Consider the following 26,533-nt stretch of genomic DNA (forward strand, 5'->3'; position numbering starts at 1 on the left):
ACTCAAAGAGATCAGGCATGACATTGCTTATTTATCAGAACAAAGTTCAATGAAGTGAATTTGCAGTTGCAAGGAAATGAGGTCAATCTTATTAAGGCCAAATCTATCATCTCTCTACGTTTATTTCAAAGTCAACTCTATTCAAGCGCATTATGGGCCGTCGCGAGCTATACCAATTTCCGAGCTTGTCTGAGCTAGAAGAGAAAGGTGGGATACAAGATGATGACCTTCAAGCTTTTTGTGACCATTTGGACATGCTGCATAAAGGTATGTCTGAGCGATATCAGGATCTTCTTTTGACGGAAATTCCAGATTGGGTGATAAATCCATTTTCAGATACTGAGGAAGATGGGGTAGTGGAAGAACAACTCATAGAGCTGCAAAATGACATTGAGCTGAAGCCAAAGTTTAAGAAATCGTACCAGGAGTTTTGGTTACAGAAAGAAATTTCTGATTGCTATCCTGCACTATGGACAGTGGTTAAGAAGCTCCTTGTTGCATTTCCAACATCATATTTGGTGGAACGTGGCTTCAGTGTGGTCATCCAACTTCTCTCCAAGCAAAGAAATCCACTCCAGATTACTGAACGTGGTGATTTAAGACTCCTGCTAAGTGACTTAAAACCAGACATTGGGAAACTGGTATCACTTCATCAAGCCATTCCACCATATTAAGAATTTACTGAACAGTGAAGTAGTTACTAAATTTTACTGAGTTTACTAACTTACTAGTCACTAAGGTTCTTGATAAATAACTACCAGACTTTGAAAACCTGGTATCACTGGATCATGTTCAACAATTTTGTTGAATTAACATTAACTAAAAAGGTTTTTAAATTGGATTTTGAATAAATGTGCAATTAATTGTTACAGTTTTGAATATTACTGTTACTATCTTCCTTCCGTCGTGCAAACTTCCCAGTCACATGACTCCCCCCCAGCCACACCCACCAAGCCACGCCCACAGAACCGGTAGTAAAAAAATGTGAATTCCACCACTGGGTGGGGGGCACTGAGGATCAGTTTGTAGCACCAAGGGGGGCAGTGGACTGAAATAGTTTGGGAACCACTGTTCTAGAGAAAAGTTCCCTGGAGATGGGCTTCAGCACGAGTCCAAAAGCTCAGAAGACCCCAACCCAGTTTGGATCCTGCGATAAACATTATTTTGTCATTGCTAGTTGTTTCTTTTTCTTCCAGGCTCCTTTCCCAAAAGTATTAATTTAGATCAGGTTCTGCCCTGTATTCCTATAAGAATGCCTAATGTAAATAATTAGCTCAATTTCTTTTAACATCCTTAACCTTTTTAAAATACATGGTTGAACTTCCTTCTCATTTAATTCTAAAAAAAGTATTCCTCCATTGATAATATGAATAGCCCTCTGGCAAGAAAGAGACACCCCCCATAGGTACTTCATGGGACATTATATTCGGAAGATTTTGATGGGGGTCTGGGAAAAAATGAGGAAAAAATATTATCTTAGGGTTCCGTGTTGGTTGGCACCATTAGAGGCCTTAACGCATCCGAGTTTATTTAATTGGACAAGAAACATAACATATAAAGATATCATGACAGAAGATGGCAACATGAAAACAAAAATGGAATTAGAGCAACAGGGAAGGAATTTGGAACGGTGGGAATATTTACAGGTTAGAAACAGGTTTAAAAGTGATAAGGCACGTTTCGGGATCTACCCAAACCCTCAGGGGCTAGATAAGATCTTGTTTGGTGGAGACAAGAAAATGTTATCGAAGATCTACCAATTTTTGACCTGCCAAGATACTAATGAAGAGATGGACAAAAGCCTTCTAATAGTATGGGAGAGAAACCTAGGTTATGAAATTGAAATGGGCAAATGGTGGGATCTATGGAGTAAGACCATTAAACTTACAACATCTACTGCATTCAAAGAAAACATATACAAGATGGTTTATAGGTGGCACTTCCCCCCAACGAGGTTAGCCAAGATGTTTCCTGGGTTATCTCCATTGTGTTGGAAATGTGGAAGAAAGGAGGGCACATTCTATCATATTTGGTGGTCCTGTACTGAGGCCACGAAATATTGGAAAAGGATTAAAAAATGGTTAAAAGAGGTTACCGGGGCAAACATTGAATGGAGACCTGAGAACCTGTTACTAAGCATCAAACCAGATAACATAAGCAGCTCAATATGGCACTTGAGCCTGCATATAATTGTGGCCGCAAGAATAACCTATGCACAATTTTGGAAATCCACCACTATACCGTCGGAAGATGCTATAATTAAAAAGATCTACGAATGTGCAGAAATGGACAGAATGACGGGTTGGCTGAGGGACAAAGGAGAAACAGAACATTATCTTAGCTGGAACCTATGGTATATGTGGGCGACTAGGAGAACAGCAGGGACTTAAAATGGGGAAAGTTAACATAGGTACCGTAATAGATCCCTGAATCTTGCAATGAGAAGATGTGGCTTAGAGACCTAATAATGAGGAAAGAAAGAAAAAGCTGGGCTGTGAATGACTGTCACCGTGGGGGGGGGAGGGGGGGTTGTATGTTTAAAACGGCATTTGTATCTGTATGTTTTACTTTATATTGTTATGTATGATTTGTCTTGCTTATGTCGTTGTATTTATGTCGTTGTATTTTTCTTCTTGTTTTTTAAAGGTAATAATGTTTAATAAAAATTATATTTAAAAAAAAAAGATAATATGAATAGCAGCTGTTACGTGCACAAGGACAACTTGGCCCACCTCCTCAAGAGATTGGTTGCCCCCCTCCCCCCATCACATCAAAAGAGTAGGAGGAAGCCAACACTTAACAATTTGTTCTTCTACTAATTGTTGCTAGACAGATCTGGCATGATCTGGCTGTCTACCTAGTTTCCTGTTTCTACTATATCAGTTATTATTATTGGCAAAAATTATTGTTGCCCATATTGTTATACTCAGATTCTTCTTGATTTCTCAATTATTTTTGTGTGGGGTAGTAGTTTTGATATAAAGTTTCAAAGTTTAATAAATTTATATGCCGCCCAATCCCGAAGGACTCCGGGCGGCTTACATAAAAAACAATTTAAAAGAATACTAAAAAATTTAAAATAGAAAGACAAGGCAAGTTAAAAAGACACAACATGCACTCAACCATAGTGGGGCTGGACCTCATTCAAGAGGTCAACAGCCCCAGGCCTACCGGAATAGCCAGGTCTTAGTAGACTTTCGGAAGGCCGAGAGAGTGGGGAGGGTCCGGATCGCTGGGGATAGATCGTTCCATAGGTCCGGGACAGCTACAGAAAAGGCCCTCCCCCGAGGAGCCGCCAGACGACATTGTCTAGTCGACGGCACCCGGAGAAGGCCCATCCTGTGAGATCTTATCAGACGCTGGGGGGTATGTGGAAGAAGACGGTCTCGTAGATATCCTGAACTAGGGAACAAAAAAACAGCTAGCATAAGAAATACTTGTAGGAAAGCTATCAGTACAGTTACTGAGTACTTGAAATTATACTTCACACTGTCATATGTTTGAAGATGTGAGTTTGCTGCCATCACAAGAAGTTTAGTTTTGCAATGAATAAAACACTGGATAAATGTACAGTGTCAGGGAGAAAAAAGCTACATCATTTTGCCAATTACTTTTTGCATTGAAAGCTTGGGATACCCATCCCCAGTAATTATATATATTTACAGCAACTTCTGAATGTCTTTGCAGTGATTTTTAGGTTTAGGTTTAGGTTTATTGGGATTTATATGCCGCCCTTTTCCCTGAGGGGACTCAGGGCGGCTTACAACCACAGGGGAGGGGGGTGCAAGGTCAGAAACAAACAATATGTGCACAAAGAAAAAAAATAATAAAACACAACTTTCATTCAGCAATCAAACACTCGGGCGGGTAATTGGAACCTATCCCCAGGCCTGCTGGGAGAGCCAGATCTTGAGGGCTGCGCGGAAGGTCTGGATAGTGGTGAGGGTACGGATCTCCATGGGGAGCTTGTTCCACAGGGTCGGGGCAGCAACAGAAAAGGCTCTCCTCCGTGTGGTCGCCAGTCGACATTGACTGGCAGATGGGATTCGGAGGAGGCCCAATCTGTGCGATCTAATTGGTCGATTTAGGGAGGTAATCGGCAGAAGGCGGTCTCTCAAGTACCCAGCTTTTCAGCTTTACAAGGTTGAACAGGTATATTATATCTCAGTCAGTATCAAAAACCCTCAGTCTGATTCTCATGACAATTACTTTTCAAATTAGGTAACTCTGAAAATGTACCTAAAATCCAGGGGTGAAATGTTACCGATTTGGACCGGTTTGGCCGGACCTGTAGTAAAAAAAAAATGCTACTGGTTCAGGCAAACTGGCATTTCAACAATAAGTTGTGACGTGTGATTTATATTAGCTAGAATTGTCGGATTTCCTGCTTTCTAGCTAATCTAAATCCCCTGGCACAGCGGATTCCCCCCGCCCTTTCTGTTCTATTTACCTTTGCAGACTCAAAAGGCTTCAAAATGATGCTTTTTTAGTGCTGTGGGGGCTTGGTAGCAGACTCACCGAACCGGTAGCAGACTTCAGAGGATTATACCGCTGCTACAATCTCATAACTTATTTGTAGGTTGGTTAATGATTCTTCCCATCTTTAATGAGTTTTGTCTTATATGATCGAATCCTGTCTGTTGTACAAACTTTTCTGGTGAATCTATCTCTCCTGAAAATATTCTTCCTGATTTTAAGAGTGAAAACTAATTATTTTGAAAGAAGGTTTATACCTGCGATGGCGAACCTATGGCATGCGTGCCACAGGTGGCACACGGAGCCATTTTTTATGTCCCTGGGGGCAACCCAGAAGTTTGGGAATGGCCTTCCGGTTTGCCCGTAGGGCCATTTTTCGCCCTCCAGAGGCTTCAGAAGGTTTCCCTGAAGTGCCCACAGGTGGCACCCGGAGCCATTTGTTAGGGTACATGAGGCGTTGCTCTGTCAGCTCCCGAACTTCCGGGTTGCCTATGGGGCCGTTTTTCGCCCTCCAGAGGCTTCAGGAGGCTTCCCTGAAGCCTACAGAGGGAGAAAAACGCCCCTACGCACAAGTTCCTGAATTTCCAGTTTGCGTGTTGGGTTGTTTTCTACTGAATTGTGGCGCAATTTATAATCAGTCTGCGCGATTTTTTTTACAGCAGCTGAATATGTGATCAACAGTTTCATCAGCTTCTTTGCAAAGTCTGCATTTGGCATCATCAGAGGATTTTTCGATTTTGGCCTTAATGGCATTTGTGCGGATAGCTTGTTCTTGCGCAGCCAGGATTAGTGACTCTGTTTCTTTCTTTAATGTACCTGTTGTTAACCATAACCAAGTTTGTTCACTGTCCACTTTATCTTTTATTTTTTCCAGAAATTGGCCATGCAGTGCTTTGTTCTGCCAACTCTCCATTCTTGATTTTATCACATCTTTTCTGTATTCTTGTTTCGTCTGTTGGGCCTTCAGTAGATTTTTGTTCTTTACTTCGATTAATAGATGTTCTTGACTTTCTTTTAAATAATCAGCCAGTGCATATTTTTCTTCTTCAACTGTTTGCTTCACTTGTAATAAACCTCCGCCACCTGATTTTCGGGGCAGGTATAGTCTATCACCACGTGGATGTAAACTGTAGTGCATTGTCATTAGTTTCCTGGTTTTTTGGTCCAAAAGGTCCAAATCAGCTTGTGTCCAGTTAACTATACCAGCTGTGTATCTTATAACTGGTATTGCCCAGGTATTTATGGCCTTGATTGTATTTCCACCATTCAATTTAGATTTCAAAATTTTCCTAACTCTGTTGGTGTACTCTCGCCTGACAATAGTTTTTACTTCTCCATGCTTGATGTTATCCAACTGCAGAATGCTTAAGTATTTGTAGGCTTCATTTTCTTTGCATTTAATTAGTTGGCCATTGGGCATTTCAATTCCCTCACATGCAGTGATTTTGCCCCTTTTTATGGATACAGTGGCACATTTTTCCATGCCAAACTGCATTGAAATATCGGTGCTGAATACTCGGACTGTGTTGAAATATCGGTGCTGAATACTCGGACTGTGATGATGATGATGATTATTATAATAACTGTAATTCCTCATGTGCCTGATTTTGGGTAGGAACTGACCAAGCAGAAGGCATGACAATGGATCAGATATAGTTTACCAGGTCTATCTGTTCCACCACTGTTTAATTTTAGTTTCTTCTATATTTTGGTATGCTCTGAAATAATACTAGGTAAATAAATTATTTGGGTTTCATTGCTAAAATTTATAGCATTTGTGTCTAAAAGGTTCACAAATTCTGTTAGTGCTATAATGTTTTAGGGTTTTAGGGTTTTATTAACACTTATAGGCCGCCCTTTTCCCTGAGGGGACTCAGGGCGGCTTACATAAAATCAAGGGAGGGATATACAAACAATAACACAGACAAAACATAGAATAAAATAATGAGCAACATTCATTCATCATTCGGGTGGGGGCAATTATCTTTGTCCCCAGGCCTGACGGGCTAGCCAGGTCTTAAGGGCTGTGCGGAAGGCCTGGACGGTGGTGAGGGTACGAATCTCCACGGGGAGCTCGTTCCAAAGGGTCGGAGCTACTACTGAGAAGGCTCTCCTCCTTGTAGTTGCCAGCCGGCACTGGCTGGCAGATGGAACTCGGAGGAGGCCTAGTCTATGAGATCTAATTGGTCGCAGGGAGGTAATTGGCAGAAGGCGGTCTCTCAAGTACGCAGATCCACTACCATGGAGGGCTTTATGGGTGACAAGTAGCACCTTGAAGCGTACCCGGAGATCGACAGGTAGCCAGCGCAGCTCGCGGAGGATAGGTTTATATTTATATGTTTATGCTAGTAATGCTAACCCTTAGTTTGTTATATTTTATTGTTTACAATTGATTTGCTTTGCTGATTATATCTAGTCACTTAGAATTTTTATTTTTTTAAATTGGGTTTTATATAATTTTATTTTACATTTTATGTCGTATTTGGTACAGCATAGCTTTTGTGGTCTTACTATTAAGACTAACTACAATTTCTCTATATAGATCTTAGTGCTGTAGCATTTTATAGTTTGATACTTGCAATTTTGTATTAGTCATTCCTTACACTGTATTTTATCTTCTAGGCCATCCGTCCCTAATCTTCGTGGCCCGATTGGGAGGGGAGAGGGGCTCAACTAGCACAATCAGTGGGCCACTGTGCATGTGCGTGCACATGCAACTTCACTGCATGTTGAGCTGTGTCCAGATGCACGCTGGTCCGCCACTTGTGTGACTTGAGCACCATGCACGCATGGACTGGTCCGCCACTTGTGTGACTTGAGCACCATGCACGCATGGACTGGTCCGCCACTTGTGTGACTTGAGCACCATGCACGCATGGACTGGTCCGCCACTTGTGTGACTTGAGCACCATGCACGCATGGACTGGTCCGCCACTTGTGTGACTTGAGCACCATGCACGCATGGACTGGTCCACCACTTGTGTGGCCCTGTTGTGAATAGGCTACACAGCGTGGTAGTGGGCCATGGCCTGGGGGTTGGGGATCCCTGTTCTAGGCCGTTACAACTAGAATGATCACAAACTCTCATTAATTTATGCCGATCAATGACCCAATTAAAGATGAATGAATATCCCAAGCTGGAGAAATTAGCATTTTAAACCACATATTTTTAATGTTTAGGGCCATCAGATTCTAAACCTAAATTATTATTTTATGGGGAAAAAAACCAGGAAAATACTCAGAAGAATGTGGGACTATAACTTCCCACTACATAACAGAAAGCTATCTTTAAAACAAACAAAAATATTATTTTTTAAAAGTTTTGACAAAGTCTTCTTTCATGTCTACAACCCAGATGCTCTTTTTTATTATGAAAAGGATGAAGAATGTTTTTGCAGTGCAGTTCACATATATTTTAAACGCTATTTTCTTGACCATGGAGTTGTCCATCAAGAGGATGGCAAAACAATCAGGACAGCAGCTTGATCAAAGTCCCATCCCGTATTTACATGCCGGTGGGATACAAGTGAAAAAGGAACAGGCTTAGATTGTGTGGTTACACTGTTAACTGAAGAGCCGAGGTGGCGCAGTGGTTAAATGCAGCACTGCAGGCCACTTCAGCTGACTGTGATCTGCAGTTCAGCAGTTCTAATCTCACCGGCTCAAGGTGGACTCAGCCTTCCATCCTTCCGAGGTGGGTGAAATGAGGACCCAGACTGTGGGGGCGATATGCTGACTCTGTAAACCGCTTAGAGAGGGCTAAAAGTCCTATGAAGCGGTATATAAGTCTAACTGCTATTGCTAGTGCTATTAACGTCTCTGATCCCTCTCCATCTCCCCGAGTTTCCTTGCTTATTCACTAAACATTATAATAGGTGGCATAGTTACAGAATTCCATCAGCAAAAGAGGTGGGAATGGTGCCTCTATTTGTGGTTTGTCACTGAATTTCAATGGCATATTCTGGGATGCATCTGGGTGTAGCTACAAACAAGGGGCAGGGGGACACGGGCAACCTGAGGGCTGTGATATGACCACCTACGTATGGACGAAGTTTCAATTGTACTTCTGTTGTATATGGGAGGAATCTTGCACCAGATGTAGTCTAGAAGGAAATGAATGAATCCTTGTGTGCCAAAGAGATTTTTTAAAAATGCACTACATTATGTTTGCAGTATAAGAGTATTGATCACCATCTCATTTTGCTTTAATTGTGGTGACAATATTAAGCCAACTTTTAAAAAAAATGAAATGAAATGCACTAAAATTTTATTAGAGCCCTGAGGTTACTTCAGAGGGGAAACAGCGCCAGCAACCTCTGCTTTAGAGCTTCAGTTGCATTTAATGCATTTTTATCAATAACTCAGCAGTTCATATTACTACAACTCCATTGAAATTTTCATGCTGGGAAATCTAATTCATCCAATACACGAATCCATCACTTACATGCCTCTTTCTCAAATGCTACACAACTTCCAACCCCCTAGATTTGTCTCTAAAACCAAAACAAAAACACGAAGGGGTATTTCGATCAATAACGGAATCCCTCTGATTCTTGGTACCAGCTGAATATTTTCCCCAACTTCGCTTTTGTTCTTCTGGGTTAGAATCCCACAAGGGAGAGGGTTTGTTTTCACTTGCAGCCTCATCAATACCTAAATCCTGGTGAACAAGTGACACTGAGAAGCTGTAATCAATAGCTCCCTCTGCGTTTTTTTTCTTCTGGTCAAATGGTTCAGCGCTACTGACAGGCCTGACACTTAGAACATGATGCTAAATCTTTATCAACAGCCAGCTAGGTGACTGGCAGAACTACACTCAAGGTGGTCATTAACGCTCGTGGCAATCTGTGAATAAACTAACTCCTCAATAATGTGTTTGTTTAGAAAAAGGTGAGGGGGAAGAAAAAAAAATATACTCCCCACACACTGTATTGATTGCTTTTGAACAGCATTTAGCAATTTCAGTCTGAGGATGGGAACACAATGTTGTACAACACGGATGCTCTGCTTGTTAGGGGTTTTCAATTTGATACAGAGGAAACATTGACCATCCTATTATACTGGCTGATAAACTGTATGGTTACAGAGAGCTGCCAAACTGTCAGAAACAGATCAGTGAGGCCGTAATAGAAACAGCTGAAACATCAAGTCATAACACACAACAGAAATTGCACTTAGCAAAAAATAATAATGTTTTGGCTTGCTCGTGTCCTATTGCTTTTCCTGCCCCTGCTCTCTAATACGAACGGCTACTGTAATATGAACCAGCGTGAATTCCGCTTTATGGCTAGCCACCTAAGGAATTAATGCACAAGTAGGTTTATGTGCCTAGCACATTCCAAATCAATGCTTCACACTCTTCCCCTAACTGCACAATTACTCCATTCAGCCTTGAATGTTTGGAACGTTTTGAGTGAACAACACACTTCACTTATACCAGATCGATGTTTGTGTCAAGTTTTTAGCATGGACAATAACGTAAGTATGTAAAATTGGGGAGGGAAGAAAATTATACACAGCAACTTTGCCAGCAGACTGTTAAAAGATACTTCATTTAAGTCACAGAAGAGTCATTTATGATGGTCTTGGGCTAATCAGCCCAACATTTCTCAATCCCCAAAGGCCCAGGTGATTTCTTTTTAATCCTCCTGTAGTATTCTAATGAAATTTTTAATTGAACTTTATGGGTTCCCTTTGAGGACAGCAGCCCTCACCATTAATCTAAACTGCTGTAAACTATTTGAAGGAGGTTTTTTTCCCTGCGAAAAGATGAGCCCTCTCCAACCATGTCCTTGGCATAATTTAAAGCAAAGATGTTGCATTTCTCAGCTGCTGCCGGCACTTTTTTCTACTTTCTCATAAAGTTGAAGGTCAGTGTATGAATTATGCGAATTAACCCAACTACAACGGGGGAGACCTGTAGAATGTACACTCCAGAAATGAACTAGGCAGGATCTGCACGAATGAAGCTCCAAGCAGCTTTTATTTTAGGAAAGCGTATGAGGAGTGGTTGAACTGAAGAACTTAAAAAAAAAAATATAATATTGACAATTCAGGATCTCAGTAAAACACGATTTTAATTGTTTAGCAAATTAAATCATACTTGGGCAACACCGGCAAAAAATTATAAATACGGCCATTTGATAGATGCTAGCTGCCGTGCATTTTGCGAATGTAGCCAGATGATGTAGAAAAAGCAATGTGTAGATTTGCTGAAAATAATTGTTCAAGATTAATGAACCGATCCAGCAATTTTATGTGAGTGATGCGGCTTTGGTGAATAGAGATATCTGACATAGCATTCCTTTAACTACATTCAGAAACATCAACTCTAAAATGTCAACTCAAGGAAGAGCTTCATACATGCCCCCACTTAATGAAAATAATTGCATTAATATTTTAAAAGCTATGATAAAATGGGCTCAAAATTTTGAAGAACCAATAATGTTGGATACATGGGAAAAAGATTTGGGTAAGAAATGTAAAATTTACACAGGGCCAAAATATGAGAGAAAACTTTTATAAGATGTTTTATATAGGGCATTTAGATCCTAAAAAACTGGCTTCTATGTATCCGAATTTACAACCTAAATGCTGGAGATGTGACTGTGTTGATGCTACTTACTTTCACATATGGTGGACTTGCAAAGAGGTTAAAAGCATTTTGGATAAAAATATGGTGGATTATGCAAAATGTTCTCAACAAAAGGATAAAGTTTACCCCTCAGTTATTCCTGTTAGGTATAATTACTGATTGTACTGTTGTAGAGACTAACTTGATTTTGCATTTAATAACCGCAGCTAGACTCTTGGTGGCGCAATACTGGAAGAAGGAAGATTTGCCTACGATTCAGGAATGGACATTAAAAGTAACAAACCTAGCAGAGATGGCTAAAATATCTGCATATCTCAAGGATCACTCAAACGAGAGATATAAACTGGAGTGGAGAAGATGGATTGACTATATTCAAAATAAATACGGGACTAAGAAACTCCAGATAGCCTATGATTAAAGAATTTAGGAAGGGTATAAATTGCTTAGAGTTATCCTAGCAAAGAGGAATTAAAGCTCAAGTGAAAGATGTTATTAACTTTTTTTTCCTTTTAAGCTTATCTAGGCATGATTTTGTTAAAGATTTATACCTTGTATTGGTTCTGGGAAGTCGGGGGGGGGCAGGTTGGGGGGTAGGGTGGGGGGAGAGAAGTAAACATTTGTAAAAGTTTGTTTTTTAAAATTTTCAATAAAAAATATATTTTAAAAGCTGTTTCTGATAGAGATGTTAAGGCCCAACACTAATCCACACTACCAGGTACAAATATTTCTACTCACTTTCCTTTAATACGCGCAGAAAGGTTATGGTAAGTTTAGTTAAGGGACCGCCAGCTATATAACCATGCTTTGGAGAAATCATGCAATCATGTGTTTAATATGGGTTAGATTCAACGCTTGCTCCTGCCAATCTAGCAAAGCAGGGAAAGGGACATATGCTATATTCCCGTGGAGTCCCAACTCTATGGAACAGTTTCTTTTTTTTTAGTATACTTTTTTTAATTTTCCATTTTCATAACATACAATCACATGTATACTATACATAGCCAGTATCCTATAGTATTAAATAGTAATTACATCAGTTCCTCTTGTCATCCACGCCCAAAAAGATAAAAACCCATTATTAGCTCTTCTGCTCTCCATACACCTCTTTCTTCTACCTCTCTCCTACTTCCTTTCTTCCCTCCATCCTCCTTTCCTACTCTACTTCCCCTTCCTTTCTCCTTCTCCTCTCTCTTCATTCCACTCCTCCTTATCCTCCTCATCTTCCCCCTTCCCCCCTCTCCTATCCCTCTCTTCCCATCTTTCTTCTCTCTTCTGTTTCCCACTCTTCCTCTCATTGGTGTATTTCCGCTTCCATATCAATATACTTAACATATCCTAGTTTTAAAGAAAAAAGAAGAGAAGACAGTATACATGTGGAATCAAATTACATTAAAATCTAACACCTCTCGTCAAACCTAATATATATCCCTCCCTCCCAACCTCCCCCCCAACCTCCCCAGCCTTCCCTCCCCCGACTTCCCAGAACCCATACACGGTATAAATCTTTAACAAGAACAATGTAAAATATATTGGAAAAAAGAATAGAAAATTGATAACATCTTTACATTGAACTTAGCTCCTCCTTGCTAGGCTAGATTAGTTTCTTTGAGTCCCAGAACACAAGGAGAAAATATAATTAGTAAACTTCCTTAACCTTATACCCACCACCATTCCATTATTCCTCTTGGATAGAAGACATCCTTCCATTTGCAGGAATGTTTCTGGATCAAACCCCATAATTTTATTTTAAATTAGTTTTTTAAAAAAAGGAATATTCGAAGTCTAGAACTGAGATCTGGTATAATAAATAGATTCCAGCATAACACAGTAAATTTGTTTGGAATTATGGCCGCCTTTTCTGTAAGGAAGTGATGAATGTTGGATATCAATGACCCATTAGCTGTACACGGTTCAAAAGGTTGTAAAGCTCAGTAGTACTTGGACTATTTTTCCAGATAAAGTATAGCAACAGTGGAACATGAAATGTCCTCTTTTGACTGTTCACCAATACTGACTGGCATTGTACGAGTACTTAGATAACTTCACATTTAACTGCATAGGCCACTGTCATAAATGCCAATAAATTCTCAGGCTAAAATGAGATTTAAGAATTACAGAATAGGCAATATCAAAAGTACGCCACTAATGGGGACTGTCAGACTAGCCAGTTTACTCCTTAGAAAAGAATGACCCTTGACACCGTAGGTGTTAGAGAAAAGCTATTTCTATTAGAGATCGGAGTCCAGTGGAGAGAATCAAGTTCTGAAGATAAAAAAAACATGCAAAAATCATACAGGTGAAACTTGAAAAATTAGAATATTGCGCAAAAGTTAATTTATTTCAGTAATGAACCTTAAAAGGTGAAACTAATATATGAGATAGACTCATTACTAAGGTTATCAGATTTTCAGATTGGTAAAGAGGGACACCTTTGACCGGGGGGTGGGGTGGGGGCGCTTGATAAAAAATTTTATACGGAGCAACAAAAATTTTCATACAACACAAAAATAGTGTTGTAATAATTTTTTTTTTATTTCAACCTAACTACAATTTACAAATATAAATTGTAACTGTTGCCAAACATCAAAATTTTGATCACCATAAGGATGCTGCAACGGTCGCTAAGTGTGAAAAATGGTCGCTAAGTGTGAAAAATGGTCGCTAAGTGTGAAAAATGGTCATCAGTCACTTTTTTCAATGCCATTGTAACTTTGGTCACTATACCACCTTTCTTGCCACAGTTCTTAAGTGAATAACTGCAGCATTCAGTAAATTGCATTACTGAAATAAATGAACTTTTGCACGATATTCTAATTTTTCGAGTTTCACCTGTATATTGAAAGCAATCCCCAATGTCCGAAATCCTCCGCCCCCCCCCGGTAGGAGTAGTCCAATCAGGTTCTGTTCCAATGTTTTGGGAACATGGCGCCTGAGGCGCCACTGTAAATTCTTTTCCCAGGAGCAGCGTCCTTGAAGGAAGTAAGATAGATGGTTCAGTTTGGCACGCCTGGTTCCTGTTAGTGTCCATAGCCCCCCAATTTCCCACAGCATTCTTTCACACCTCCAGCATTCTTCCCCTCCTCCTCCCAGTCATGGCATTTGCTAGCAAGCGTCAAAGAAAGCAAAAATGGGCAGCTGACAGGACAACATAGCTGAAATCTTTTAGAAATGTTCCCCTGAACTTGCAAACTAAAACACTACACTTGATACCAGAGGTGAAATTCAAATTTTTTACTACCAGGGCGTGGCAGAGGAAGGATAGTGCAAAATCTCCATTCCCTCCCCACTCTGGGGCCAGCCAGAGATGGTATTTGTCAGTTCTCCAAACTACTCAAAATTTCCGCTACCGGTTCTCCAGAACCTGCTGAATTTCATCCCTGCTTGATACCACCTAAATTGGTGAAGCTCATCCACTTTTAGGCTGTCTTGCCACCAGAAAACAGACTCTGTGTCTTGATTCAAGAGGCAAATGAGACCGGAACACACCCGGCCTTCAATATCCAGAACCTGACCTTATTTGGAACCCAAATCAAATGTCTTCCTTTTAGAATCCAGCGGCTATTTTGCCCTTTTGCTCCATAGGAACTCACAGAGCCAGACATATTTTTAGGTGATTAAAAAAAGTGATCCTTCCAAACCTTTACAGTCCTGCTCACAAGGAAAACCATAAAATATTGCTCCTGTATTTTTTTTTTTAAAAAAAAGGAAAGGAAAAGAAAAATAATAAAAAGAAAATGAGCCACATCCATAGGACTTGATACATTAAAATAAATGCATAGCTCCCATTTCAAATAAATGATGGGGGAATAAATCATATTAAACTGGTTTATGCATTAATGCTGATTAAAAACACTTACTGGCCTTATTACTCATAGCAGAGTAGTTTTCGCAGCAGATATATTTAATCGAATGACATTTAGCCCACAAAGCTTTCCATCTCAACCCACCAACTTCCATCAAGTTGATTTCAACGTTGACGTGGACTTACAGGATTCCTTCTCATCGCTCCTCCCACCGCCCTGGATGCTTTGCTGTGGCCTGCCAGGGCCGCTAATTGCTTGTAAGAAACTGCCTCTCCAAATTTCACATCTCTCAGCAGGGTCAACAAGACGTCTCGGGTGAATGATGCTGGGAGGCAAGCAGAGGAAACGAAAAGGAAGAAGTCACACACGCGACAGGGACATTACTTGCTTTTTTTTTTTTTTTTTTTTTTAAAGTGGCATTTAAATCTGGAAGAGGAAGTTGCTTAGCCAAAATTCCAGGTACCTTTGTCCCTTCCTACTTGGGTCATTTCCCCCAGCGCCCACAAGAAGGGTGGTGTATACAACTTACCTTCGAGACCGCCTACTGCCACATACCTCCCAGCGGCCAGTAAGATTCGATTCGATTTGATTTATTGCATTTCTATGCCGCCCTATTCCCAGAGGGACTCAGGGCGGCTCACAAACCAAAGTAAGGAGGGGAGGATACAAACAGGAGGAAAACAACAGACAAACAACTACAATAATTTAAAAACAATCAACAACCACACAATTCGAGCGGCGACGGAGAACCCGTCAGCCCCGGGCCTGTTGGAACAGCCAGGTTTTAAGGGCTTTGCGGAAAGCCTGAAGGGTGGTGAGGGTCCGAATCTCCACGGGGAGATCGTTCCAGAGGGCCGGAGCAGCCACAGAGAAGGCCCTCCTCCGGGTGGTAGCCAATCGGCATTGGCCGGTAGATGGAATTCGATGGAAGATCCCACAGATTGGGCCTCCTTCAGATGCTGTCAGTCAGACAGTGTCGGCTGGCGGACCCCCGGAGGAGAGCCTTCTCTGTGGCTGCTCCGACCCTGTGGAATCAGCTACCCCCAGAGATCCAGACCATACCCACTCTCATGGCCTTCAGGAAAGCTGTAAAAACCTGGCTGTTCCAGCAAGCCTGGGGCTGTTGACCTCACTGTTGAGGTCCAGCCCCGATTAGGATGAATGTATGAGGTGTTGCTGTTTTAAACCGTTTTCTTTTGTTATGTGTTCGTTATGTGTCTTTTTTTTTCTCTTTATTTTTGTAAGCCGCCCGGAGTCCTTCGGGATTGGGCGGCATATAAATGTGGTTAATTAAATTAAATTAATACAGGTATGGAAGGGGGTGTAATTTGGGAGCTCCGGGGCTACTAGTAAAGAGAGAAGTGCAACAGCTGAAGGACCGAAGGGGGTTCCGTGGAACGGCCGAACCTCCGGAGAGGAGGAGAAGGAGAAGGGACTGCAGATGTCCAGCAAAGCATAGCACAGTACGGAAAAGTGTAAGAGTTCTTATATGCTGGATGTAACAGAGAAGGAAAAAAGAAGAAAAAATAAATCCCAGGAGGAGGAAAAAGAGGCAGGATAAGTTTTGTAAGAAGGAAACATTGATGAATAATATCAATAGTAGAGAGCACTAATTATAATAAGCATAATCTTTATTGTCATTGTAATTAAATACAACAAAATTGGTTGTATGGTATAGTGATCCTCGATTTACAATCATTTGTTTACCGACCGTTCAAAGTTACAATGGCACCGAAAAAGGTGACATATAACCAGTTCTTACGACTTTTGCAGCAGCCCTGTTGTTTCATGATCAAAATACAGATGTTTACTATGGTTGAGGGTCGCCATGTGTGTGACCTTCCTAGCCGGTGTCCAAAAAGCAAAGTCAGTAGCTGGATTCACTTAACAACTGTAGGACTCATTTAACAACTGCTGTGATGCAATTAACAACATGGCAAAAAAAAAGGGCCATACTAGTGGACACGATTCACTTATCAACTGCCGTGCTTAGCAATGGAAATTTTGGTCCCAACTGTGATCATACGTTGAGGACTACTTGGATATAGCCGTCATGGCGAACCTATGGCATGTGTGCAACAGGTGGCACGTGGTGCCGTTTCTTAGGGCACATGAGGCTTGACCTGTGAGCTCTACCACTCCGGAGGGCGAAAAACAACCCAACACGCAAACCGGAAGTTTGGGAACGGACTTCCGGGTTGTGCATTGGGCCTTTTTTCTCCATTTTCAGCACACAAACCGGAAGTCCACTCCTGAATGTATGGGTTCCCCGTAGGGCAGTTTTTCTCCCTCTGGAGGCTTCAGGGAAGCCTCCTGAATGCAAAAAACAGCCCAACATGCAAACTGGAAGTAGGAAAATGGCAGTGGTGGGTTTCAAAACTTTTTGGGACCTCTTCTGTAGATGTGGCCTGCTTTCCGGGTCTACTGGTGGAATCTCTTCTAACCGGTTCGGTAGATTTGACGAACCGGTTCTACCAAATAGGTACGAACTGGTAGGAACCCACCTCTTGAAAATGGGCTGTTTCCAACCTCCGGAGGGCCTTTGGGGAGGCGGGGGAGGCTGTTTTTGCCCTCCCCAGTCTCCAAGAAAGCTTCTGGAGCCTGGGGAGGGCAAAAAATGGATCCACCATGCCATTGCACACCAAAAGTGGGGAGAGGGAATCATTTGCACATGCGTGGGGGAAGGGCACATAGAATGATGGGTGTGGGCATGTGCGCACATGACCCCTCCCCCTTCCCCCCGCTTTTGGCACGTGATGGCAAAAAGGTCAGCCGTCACTGGTATATAGTATAGAGGAAACACAGTAATATTATAGTATAGATCAGTGTTTTTCAACCTTTTTTGTGCAAAGGCACACTTTTTTCATGAAAAAAATCACGAGGCACACCACCATTAGAAAATGTTAAAAAAATTTAACTCTGTGCCTATATTGACTATATATAAAGTAATTCTCTTGAATAGGAATCAAATAAATATGTAGTGGAAAATGGGAGCAATGTCAAAATAGCTTTGTTTGCCGGAACGGGGAACACCTTGGGTGCTGCAACGGTCGCTAAGTGTGAAAAATGGTCGCAACGGTCGCTAAGTGTGAAAAATGGTCATCAGTCACTTTTTTCAATGCCATTGTAACTTTGGTCACTAAATGTTTTCCCCCTCCTCGAGACTCCTCACTTCTTCCTTCATTCCCCCTGCTTATCTACCTTCACCTTATCTGTCTTCTGTTCTTTCCCTCTCTTCCTTCCTTTCTCCTTCCATCATCTCTTCTTTCCTCACTCACTCCCTTCCTCCTTTTTTCTCTTCCTTCCTCCTTCCATTCTTTCATCTTCATTTCTTTTGCCTATCTACCTTCTCTGTCTTTCTGCTCTTTCCATTTCTCTCTTCCTCTTCGCTTCTGTTCCTTCTTCCTTCCCTCCTTTCCTATTTCTTCCTTCTTCCTTCCTTCTGCCTTTCTACCTTCACCTTCTCTGTCTTTCTGCTCTTTCCCTGTCTTCCCCTTTCCTCCCTCCCTCCCTTCTTTTCTTTCTAGTTCCATCTTTTCTTCTTTCCTCTCTCCCTCTTTTTCTTTTTTCCTTCCTTCCCCCTTCCTCTTGCCTATCAACTTCATCCTCTTTGTCTTTCTGCTCTTTCCCTCTCTTCCCCTTTTCTTCCTACCTCCTTCCCTCTTTTCTCCCTCCCTTCTTCTTTTTCTTCCTTTCTTCTTCCATCTTCCTCCTTCTCCTTCCATTCTTTCTCCTTCCATCCATCTTTTCTCCTTCCATCTTCTTCTCCCCTCCCTTCTTCTTTTCCTCCCCCCCTCCCTCCTTCCTTCCTCTCCTTCCCTTTCTCGCACACAGGAAGGGGAGGGGGGGCTTTCTAGTCGCTTTCACAGCATAATTTCTTTAACTTTTAAAAAACTGTGCAAATCAAACGAGATTTTTGTAACTTGCGAAGCACCAAGTTATATTATGTTGTTACAAATTCGCAGCTACTCCATTCTTTCCGATAGGGAACTGCATTTCCCAAGATGCCTCAGGTCCTCAAAGCGCTGAACGCGGTTTTGCAATTGACTCCAGCGAGGCCCGGTAGCCGCCGGCTGGGGTGGCTGTCAGGGCGCTGCGGAGCGGACGCGCCGTTTGTTACTGCTTCCAGCAATCGAGACGGACAAGGGAAGCGACTGAAACGGCCGCAGGAGAGCGAGGCTTCTGCCGGGCGCCACAACCGGGTGTTTTTCCCACGGCACACCTTACACTATGTCACGGCACACTAGTGTGCCGCGGCACAGTGGTTGAAAAACACTGGTATAGATCAGGGCTTGTCAACCTTGGGAATTTTAAGATGTGTAGATTTCAACTTCCAGAGTGTTGCAGCCAGCAAAGTGAAATTCTGGGAGTTGAAGTTCCACACATCTTAAAGTTGCTGAGGTTGAAAAATGCTTTCCTATTCTACCAGATGTGGTGAGTCAGTCTATTGTCAGTGGGTGACCCAATGGGGAAAGTACAGTCAAATGTTTACTTCTGCTGGAAGTTTGCTGGAATTCCTGGAGTTGGAATCCACACATCTTAAAGCTGCCAAGATTGAAAAAAACATTGTATAATAGAGAGGAAACATTTTAATAGTAATAGAACAGTATATAGAATGTAGATAATAGGTGTAAACACAAACACATTTGCAAGTCTTACATACCACTTTTATAAAATACTTTTGTTTTGTAAAATAAAAAGTTTTCCACAAAACCTATAGGGAGATATAAAGTGCTTTTGTATCTCTTGAGTCTGTGGCTATGGTCTAAAAAATAAATAAAACTCATGACATATGCACATCAACATTTTTTGTTGTTTTGAATTAAGCAATCAGTTCTATGATTGTGTTCCATATTTAAATTCATGATTATTAAAGAGCGCATTTGAGCAACTGATCACTATTACAAAACCATCCAGAGCTTTGATTTTCCCGTATTTTTAATTTCCAGTACAATTATCCTGTTAACTCATACAATAGGCTTCCCCATTCAATGGCAAGCTTAAATAGGCATACAGTCAAATTAAAAGAAAAGAAAAAGGGGAATAATAATGGGCAGGACTTGCTTTATAATGCTTCTCTATTTCCAATTTTCAAACTTAAGCTGAGCAAGAAGAAAGCTAGCAGGCTGGATTATTGTATGCCCCCCAGCCACCAATTCACATGTTAGATATGAGAAAATGCAGTGGTGTCTCCCGATATATATATTGCATATTTGAGTGGGTAATTCTCATTGGAAGGAAAACACTCATTCATTTGCTGCCTAGTTACTCTTGATTTTCATATTGTTGTTAATAAGGCATGAAGAGAAGCAATCTTTGCAGATTGCCGCAGAATGAGACATTCATCTGTGGCAATGGAAAAATGGCTGTTGGTGACCAGGCATGATCTGATTATAGAAAGAAGGGAACATTATTATTTGTTTGTTTTATTTCCTGCCTTTATTAAATGTATAAGTAACTCAAGTTGGCAAACACACATAATACTCCTTCTTTCTCCTATTTTTGCCACAGCAATAACCCTGAGAAGTGGGGTTAGGCTGAGATGACCAGACCAAAATTGCCCAGTTTTGGCTTTCATATCTATGGAGTGAACTAAATCTCAGAGGCTCTTTATTTCTAGCCTGTTGCTTTAACCATCCTGGTTCTAAATAGCATCTTTTACTTATTTATTTATTTATTATTTATTTATTTGTCTTGTATGCTGCCCACTCTCGTGCAATTGGAGTCCAGCTCTGTCCGAATCCGAGCGACTTTATCCGTCAAATACTGAACAAATTCCTCAGCTCTACTTTGTAGAGGGTCACCCGCGTCCCTCCCTTTCAAGAGGGAGCGGGTTATTCTAAACAAGGCGGCTGGGCGCGATTCGGCGGATGCAATAAGGGCGGCAAAATGCGAACATTTCGCCGCCCGTATTGCCACGAGATAGGCTCTAATAAAGGCTCTCATCAGTGCTCGGTCTGACTCAGATTTACTGGCCCTCCAGCGGCGCTCTAGGCGTCTCTTTTGGCGCTTCATCTTTTACAGGTACAGGTTGAGCCCAAAATTGTTGTTAAGTGATAAAGTTGTTAATTGAGTTTTCCCCCATTTTATGACCCTTCTTGCCACAGTTGTTAAGTGAATCACTGCAGCTGTTAAGTTAGTAACACGATTATTAAGTGAATCTGGCTTTGCTTGTCCGAAGTTCACAAAAGGTGATTCCATAATTGCGGGTCACTGCAACTGTCATAGATATGTGTTGTGGCCCGGCAGGAGCCGTTGGAGCTGCCACCAGACTCCAACAGTGAGGGGCCTTATGAGTCGGCTCTGGAGGATGTGGAGGACCCCGGACAGGGTTCCCACTTCGAGCAGGGCGCAGATAGACTGGTTGGCCACCAGGTGGCGCCTGAGCCTTGGATCAGTGGGGAGGAGACAAGAGAGAGTGATCCAGAAACCACCTGTGAGTTGTTCCGGGATGCACGCTGTGGAAGGGCTACTCGGCGTCAAGAATAACTACCTAATTACAGGAGGTAATTACGCTCAGCTGATGCTCATTAAGATCCTCTCCCAGACTATAAAAGAGACTGCTTGTGCCACGCCCTTCTTGCAGAAGTCAACGTTAGGGACTAACGAGAAACAAACTTGGCAGGCTGGATTGCTGCCAGAGTCCTTATCTCTTTGTTTATGTGGCTTTCAGCCAACAAGAGTCTGGACTTATTAAAAAACATTCTCATTTACGTTTGTCTCGGCTTTCGTTCCTGGATGGCAGAGTGGGGTCAGAACCGATATGAGCCAGTTGCTAAGAGTCTAAATTCTGAACATGTGACCATGGAAATTCTGCAACGGTTGTAAGTGTGAAAAACAGTCATATGTCCCTTTTTCAGTGCTGTTATAACTTTGAGAAATCACTAAACAAACTGTTGTAAGTTGAAGGCTGCCTGTATTATGTAACCATATCTTACAACCAGAGGTGGGTTTTTGCCGGTTCGCTACGGATCGGGCAAACTGGTAGTGGCGGCGGCGGGAGGTTCTGCCCACCCGCACGCTTCTGTGCAGACGCATCGCACATGCGCGAGTAAACCAGTAGTAAAATTAATTGAAACCCACCACTACTTAGAACTCTACAACCGATCTGCACCTGATTCTTGATATAGGAGACGAGGGGGGGGGGGATTTAGATATTAACAGGAGTTGTGTAAGATTGGATTTCTTGGGAGGGTTTTCTCATTCAGCTGCTGTATATTTTAAGTCTCCAAGTGAATATGCTGCAGAGAGAAGACTTCTGTGATTATTTTTGCCCAGAATTATTTATTTAATAGATTTGTAGGTCATTGTATATTCCTGGAAGCTTGCAACTGTAAGAGAGTCCAGAGAATTAAAAGAACCACAGTCGGGCAGAAGAGAATCACAAATTGGAACAACCTATTAATCCCCCAACACTCTCCAGAAGAGCTGCATTTTCACCATCTTTTGGAAGGTTGTCATAGAAGGGACGCTGGGATTCCCAAATGAAGGAATGCTGTAATCTACTTACTGATCTTCTCAGCAAAGGAGGAATAGTTATTTATTTATTTAATGCTTTTTGTACCCCGTAGAAATCCATACGGGCTCCAGACAGTGTACATGGTTTGAAATATAATACAAAAAAACAAAAACAAAACAACAACAGCAATTTACAATATAACATTCCTTTATGGTGGTCACACAAAGAAAGCAATGGATTCCAAAGCTTGCTGGAATTGTATCTGCAAAGCAAGAATTGTGGCTTTCCATGCTTTGACACATAGAAAAGCATTCTATGGAGAAGTAGATTGAGGATTTGAAATCTGCAATAAATCATAAGTTGCTCTTCCATAATTTATTCCTATCTTCTTTCTCATTTGCTGCCCCAGATCTCTTTTAACTTTCTGCACGGAGTCCATAACAATTGGTTTAACAACAGTTCGAAGCTATGATGGTGCTGAAAAAAGAAAGACCTGTCCTCAAAGCTATGACTGCTGTACCATCCCTACTACGACCAAGTGTTCGCAATTCGAGCACTGGCAATCAGCTGCATTACCAATGGTTGCAATGTCTTGCAGTCACATGGCGATGATTTGCAATCTTATCAGATAGCTGCCAATAAACAAAGTCAAAGGAGAAAGCTGGATTCAATTTAATGACCATGTGATTCACTTAACAACCATGTGATTCACTTAACAACTATATTAAAATTGGGTCTGGTCATGTAATGACTTGCTTAGTGACTTTATCACTAAGCGAAATTCCAGTACCATTACAACAGTGGTGGGTTTCAAAAATTGTTCGAACCTACTCTGTGGGTGTGGCCTCCTTTGTGGGAGTGGCTTGCCGCCCACGTGACCGGATGGGAGTGGCTTGCCACCCATGTGACCGGATATGAAGATGCCGACGACACTTGTCAGAACCACCTTAAATTACATCACACTCAGCACTGGCATGCATAAGAATATGATGTCAACTTGTTTTTTAAAACCAAATCTTTGGTTTGCGTTAAACAACTTCAACACACACAATGTTCTGATTGCACCACAAACGCAGTAGTCATCCTTACCTTTCAGAGAGGCACTGAGTTTTATAAATATGAGCATGATAGTGTAGAATAATCATATCCAAGGACCAGTGGTGGGTTTCAAAAAATTTTGGAACCTCTTCTGTAGGTGTGGCCTGCTTTCCGGGTCCACTGGTGGAACCTCTTCTAACCGGTTCGGTAGATTTGACGAACCGGTTCTACCGAATAGGTGCGAACTGGTAGGAACCCACCTCTGCATTACAACTAATTGTGGTTGTAGGTCAAGGATTTTTTGTAAATTAAGATGATAGGTAGGGAAAAATGCAGTCTGAATAATAGTGCTATTTTCCCCAGAAAACTTCAAATGAAATTTTTGGGGCAGAAAAAAACCCCTTTAATGTCCTAGTAATTAAATTAAAAAAATTAGTTATATTATATTTACTCCAGAAAAAACATTCTTTGTTGTAAATCCACATATATTTATTAGTTTTAAATAATAACAACTTCTTAAACGAATAGCATAATACTCACTGGTGAAAAATATCCATTTAGCCTTTATGATAACGTTAAGTAAATTAAATATCAGCATAATCCAGGTGATACTAGGAAAGGGTCATCAAAGAAATTAACTTTGTTGTTCATTAATTTACATGGATTAAAAGGGGCAGAGAGATAGCAAATCTGCTCTAGTTCTTTTATGATATAATTTCAAACTGTACACCATTTGTGGCGCTAGGGTGATTTTGGGGTTAATCAGACTGATTTGTCCTTTTAATTGCTTTCTATTCAAAGAAAATTCATTAGATAATGTTCTCTTCAAAATTCATGAATCAATTTAACTGAAGAAACCATATTAACAGCTTTGGGTTCATTAGCACACAGAGTTGTGTTACGAGCTGATTGCTAGGAGAGTTTCCTTAGGCAGTAAGATTTTGTTGACTGTATATATTTTTTTTTAAGAAAGGCCTATTTAAAATGCAACTCTTTATGGTTAGAATGGATTTCTCAAATTCCATTCTACGGTTCTTCCCTGATTTAGCTATGGACTATGTCTGCTGTTTTTAAAGGATGAATTTTTGATGGTTTATTTTGGAAATGGATTTGTTACCAGTCTGCTCTCTGACTTAATCTTTCTAGTTTTTGTATGTGGTATCAGTGGTGGGTTTCAAAAATTGTTCGAAGCTACTCTGTGGGTGTGGCCTCCTTTGTGGGAGTGACTTGCCGCCCATGTGACCGGATGGGAGTGGCTGGCCGCCCATGTGACCGGATATGAAGATGCCGACGACACTTGTCAGAACCACCTTAAATGACCTCACACACAGCACTGGCATGCAGAAGAATAGGATGTAAACTTGTTTTTTAAAAGGCATCTTTGGTTAAAACAACTTCAACACACGCAATGTTCTGATTGCACCACAAACGCAGTAGTCATCCTTACCTTTCACAGAGGCACAGAGTTTTATAAATATGAGCATGATAGTATAGAATAATAATATCCAAGGACCAGTGGTGGGTTTCAAAAACTTTTGGAACCTCTTCTGTAGGTGTGGCCTGCTTTCCGGGTCCACTGGTGGAACCTCTTCTAACCGGTTCGGTAGATTTGACGAACCGGTTCTACCGAATAGGTGCGAACTGGTAGGAACCCACCTCTGTATGGTATATAAGCCTAAGATCTTGGCATCCTTCATACTGCCTTCTCTCTCACTTGGTCCTTGCAGTCCTCTTAAACCATGATGATTCTTCCTATATAGCAAAGCTAACTGGACGCTACAGTAGCACACTTTATAACAGCTGTTAACATAAAAACAATAGTCTCACGTGGAAAGTTTTTGAAATAGGACTAAATAACCAGTAATCCATATACTACTAAAACTCTTTCAATTGGGCAAAATTGGGAAGTATAAGCAACAATCACTGAACCAAAGTAATTGAAATGGGCTAATTTACAGAATGCCAAATCTGTAATTCCCGTAATTCTCAGTTATGTTCATGCTGACTGTCAGACTCTGCTTTGCTGCTGCTTCGGCTGCCATTGAAACGGGGAGGGGGGGCATGGTATCTGGGAGGGGATTACTAATTGTGCTGGAGGAAGATTCTGGAGTTTCTGCTGCCTGTCTTACTGCGCATGCAGAGGAGGTTTCCCGCCAAGGCCAACGGCACCGACATTCCATCTTGGTGATGCCTTTCGAAGTTATCTTGCACCTGACACTTGGGAGAATTATGTTTGGACTGTAACTGGGATGCCAAGGGGTGGGGGATGGGTTATTCTATATATCATTTGCTTTCGCGCCTAAATAATCAGTCTTCGCTTTGCTACGCTTCTGTTCATTTATAATTAGTAAAAGTACACTTGATTTCTATCAATGGAGTCTCATGGTTTTCTTTCCTAATTATTCAATGGAGGAGTGCTGACACTGAGAAGAAACAAGGCTGGAAAATTTATGGGAGATAGTCCGAATTAATATTTTCATTATACTATTGTACATTATTAGAAATATCCAAATGTTTGGGACTTTTAGGAAAAACAATTTTAAAAAAACTGAGCAGTCAGCGATATAATACTGTACATATACATTTATGGTTTAGCCTAGTCTGTACGTTGAAATCTAGCTGTCAATTTTTAAAAATGACTCTAAAAAAATGGTAGCATGCAAGAATGGTGTATTGCCAATACATAAATATTTGAAGGATCATTAGATTCACCTTCTGATTAGACTCTCAGACTGTTTGAAATGACGTAATTCAACCCCCTAACAAATTCAGGAATGGCAATTCCTATAGCACTTAGACTTACATACCACTTCATAGTGCTTTACATCCCTCTCTAAGAGGATAACAGAGTCAGGAATTTGTCCCAACAATCTGGGTCCTCATTTTACTGACTTCGGAGGAATGGAAGGCTGAGTCAACCTTGAGCCTGTGAGAATCGAACTGCTGTCATTCAGCAAAATTAGTCTGCAATACTGCTTCTAACCACTTTTCTCTAGTTTTCCTACCTGTGGTATCACAAAACTCGGTATGATACGGCCATTTTTTCTGGTGGAAGTAGTTAGAGCCGAGGTGGCGCAATGGTTAGAGTGCAGTACTGCAGGCCACTTCAGCTGACTGTTATCTGCAGTTCAGCGGTTCTAATCTCACCGGCTCAAGGTTGAC

At 41.3% G+C, this 26,533-nt stretch overlaps 1 protein-coding gene across 4 annotated transcripts in view; it reads right to left on the reverse strand.

The window, feature by feature from the left end:
• Window positions 1-26,533, reverse strand: part of MGMT (O-6-methylguanine-DNA methyltransferase) — a 216,988-nt gene that overhangs the window by 7,742 nt on the left and 182,713 nt on the right. For all 4 annotated transcript variants that reach the window (XM_032224859.1, XM_032224860.1, XM_032224857.1 and 1 more), the window contains one exon: window positions 15,060-15,199. In XM_032224859.1, coding sequence (XP_032080750.1) covers window positions 15,060-15,199 — 140 coding nt within the window. The remainder of the gene's footprint in view (window positions 1-15,059; window positions 15,200-26,533) is intronic.

This window comes from Thamnophis elegans, chromosome 10 (genome assembly GCF_009769535.1).
Source record: "Thamnophis elegans isolate rThaEle1 chromosome 10, rThaEle1.pri, whole genome shotgun sequence".
In the NCBI taxonomy this organism is placed as follows: Eukaryota; Metazoa; Chordata; class Lepidosauria; order Squamata; family Colubridae; genus Thamnophis; species Thamnophis elegans.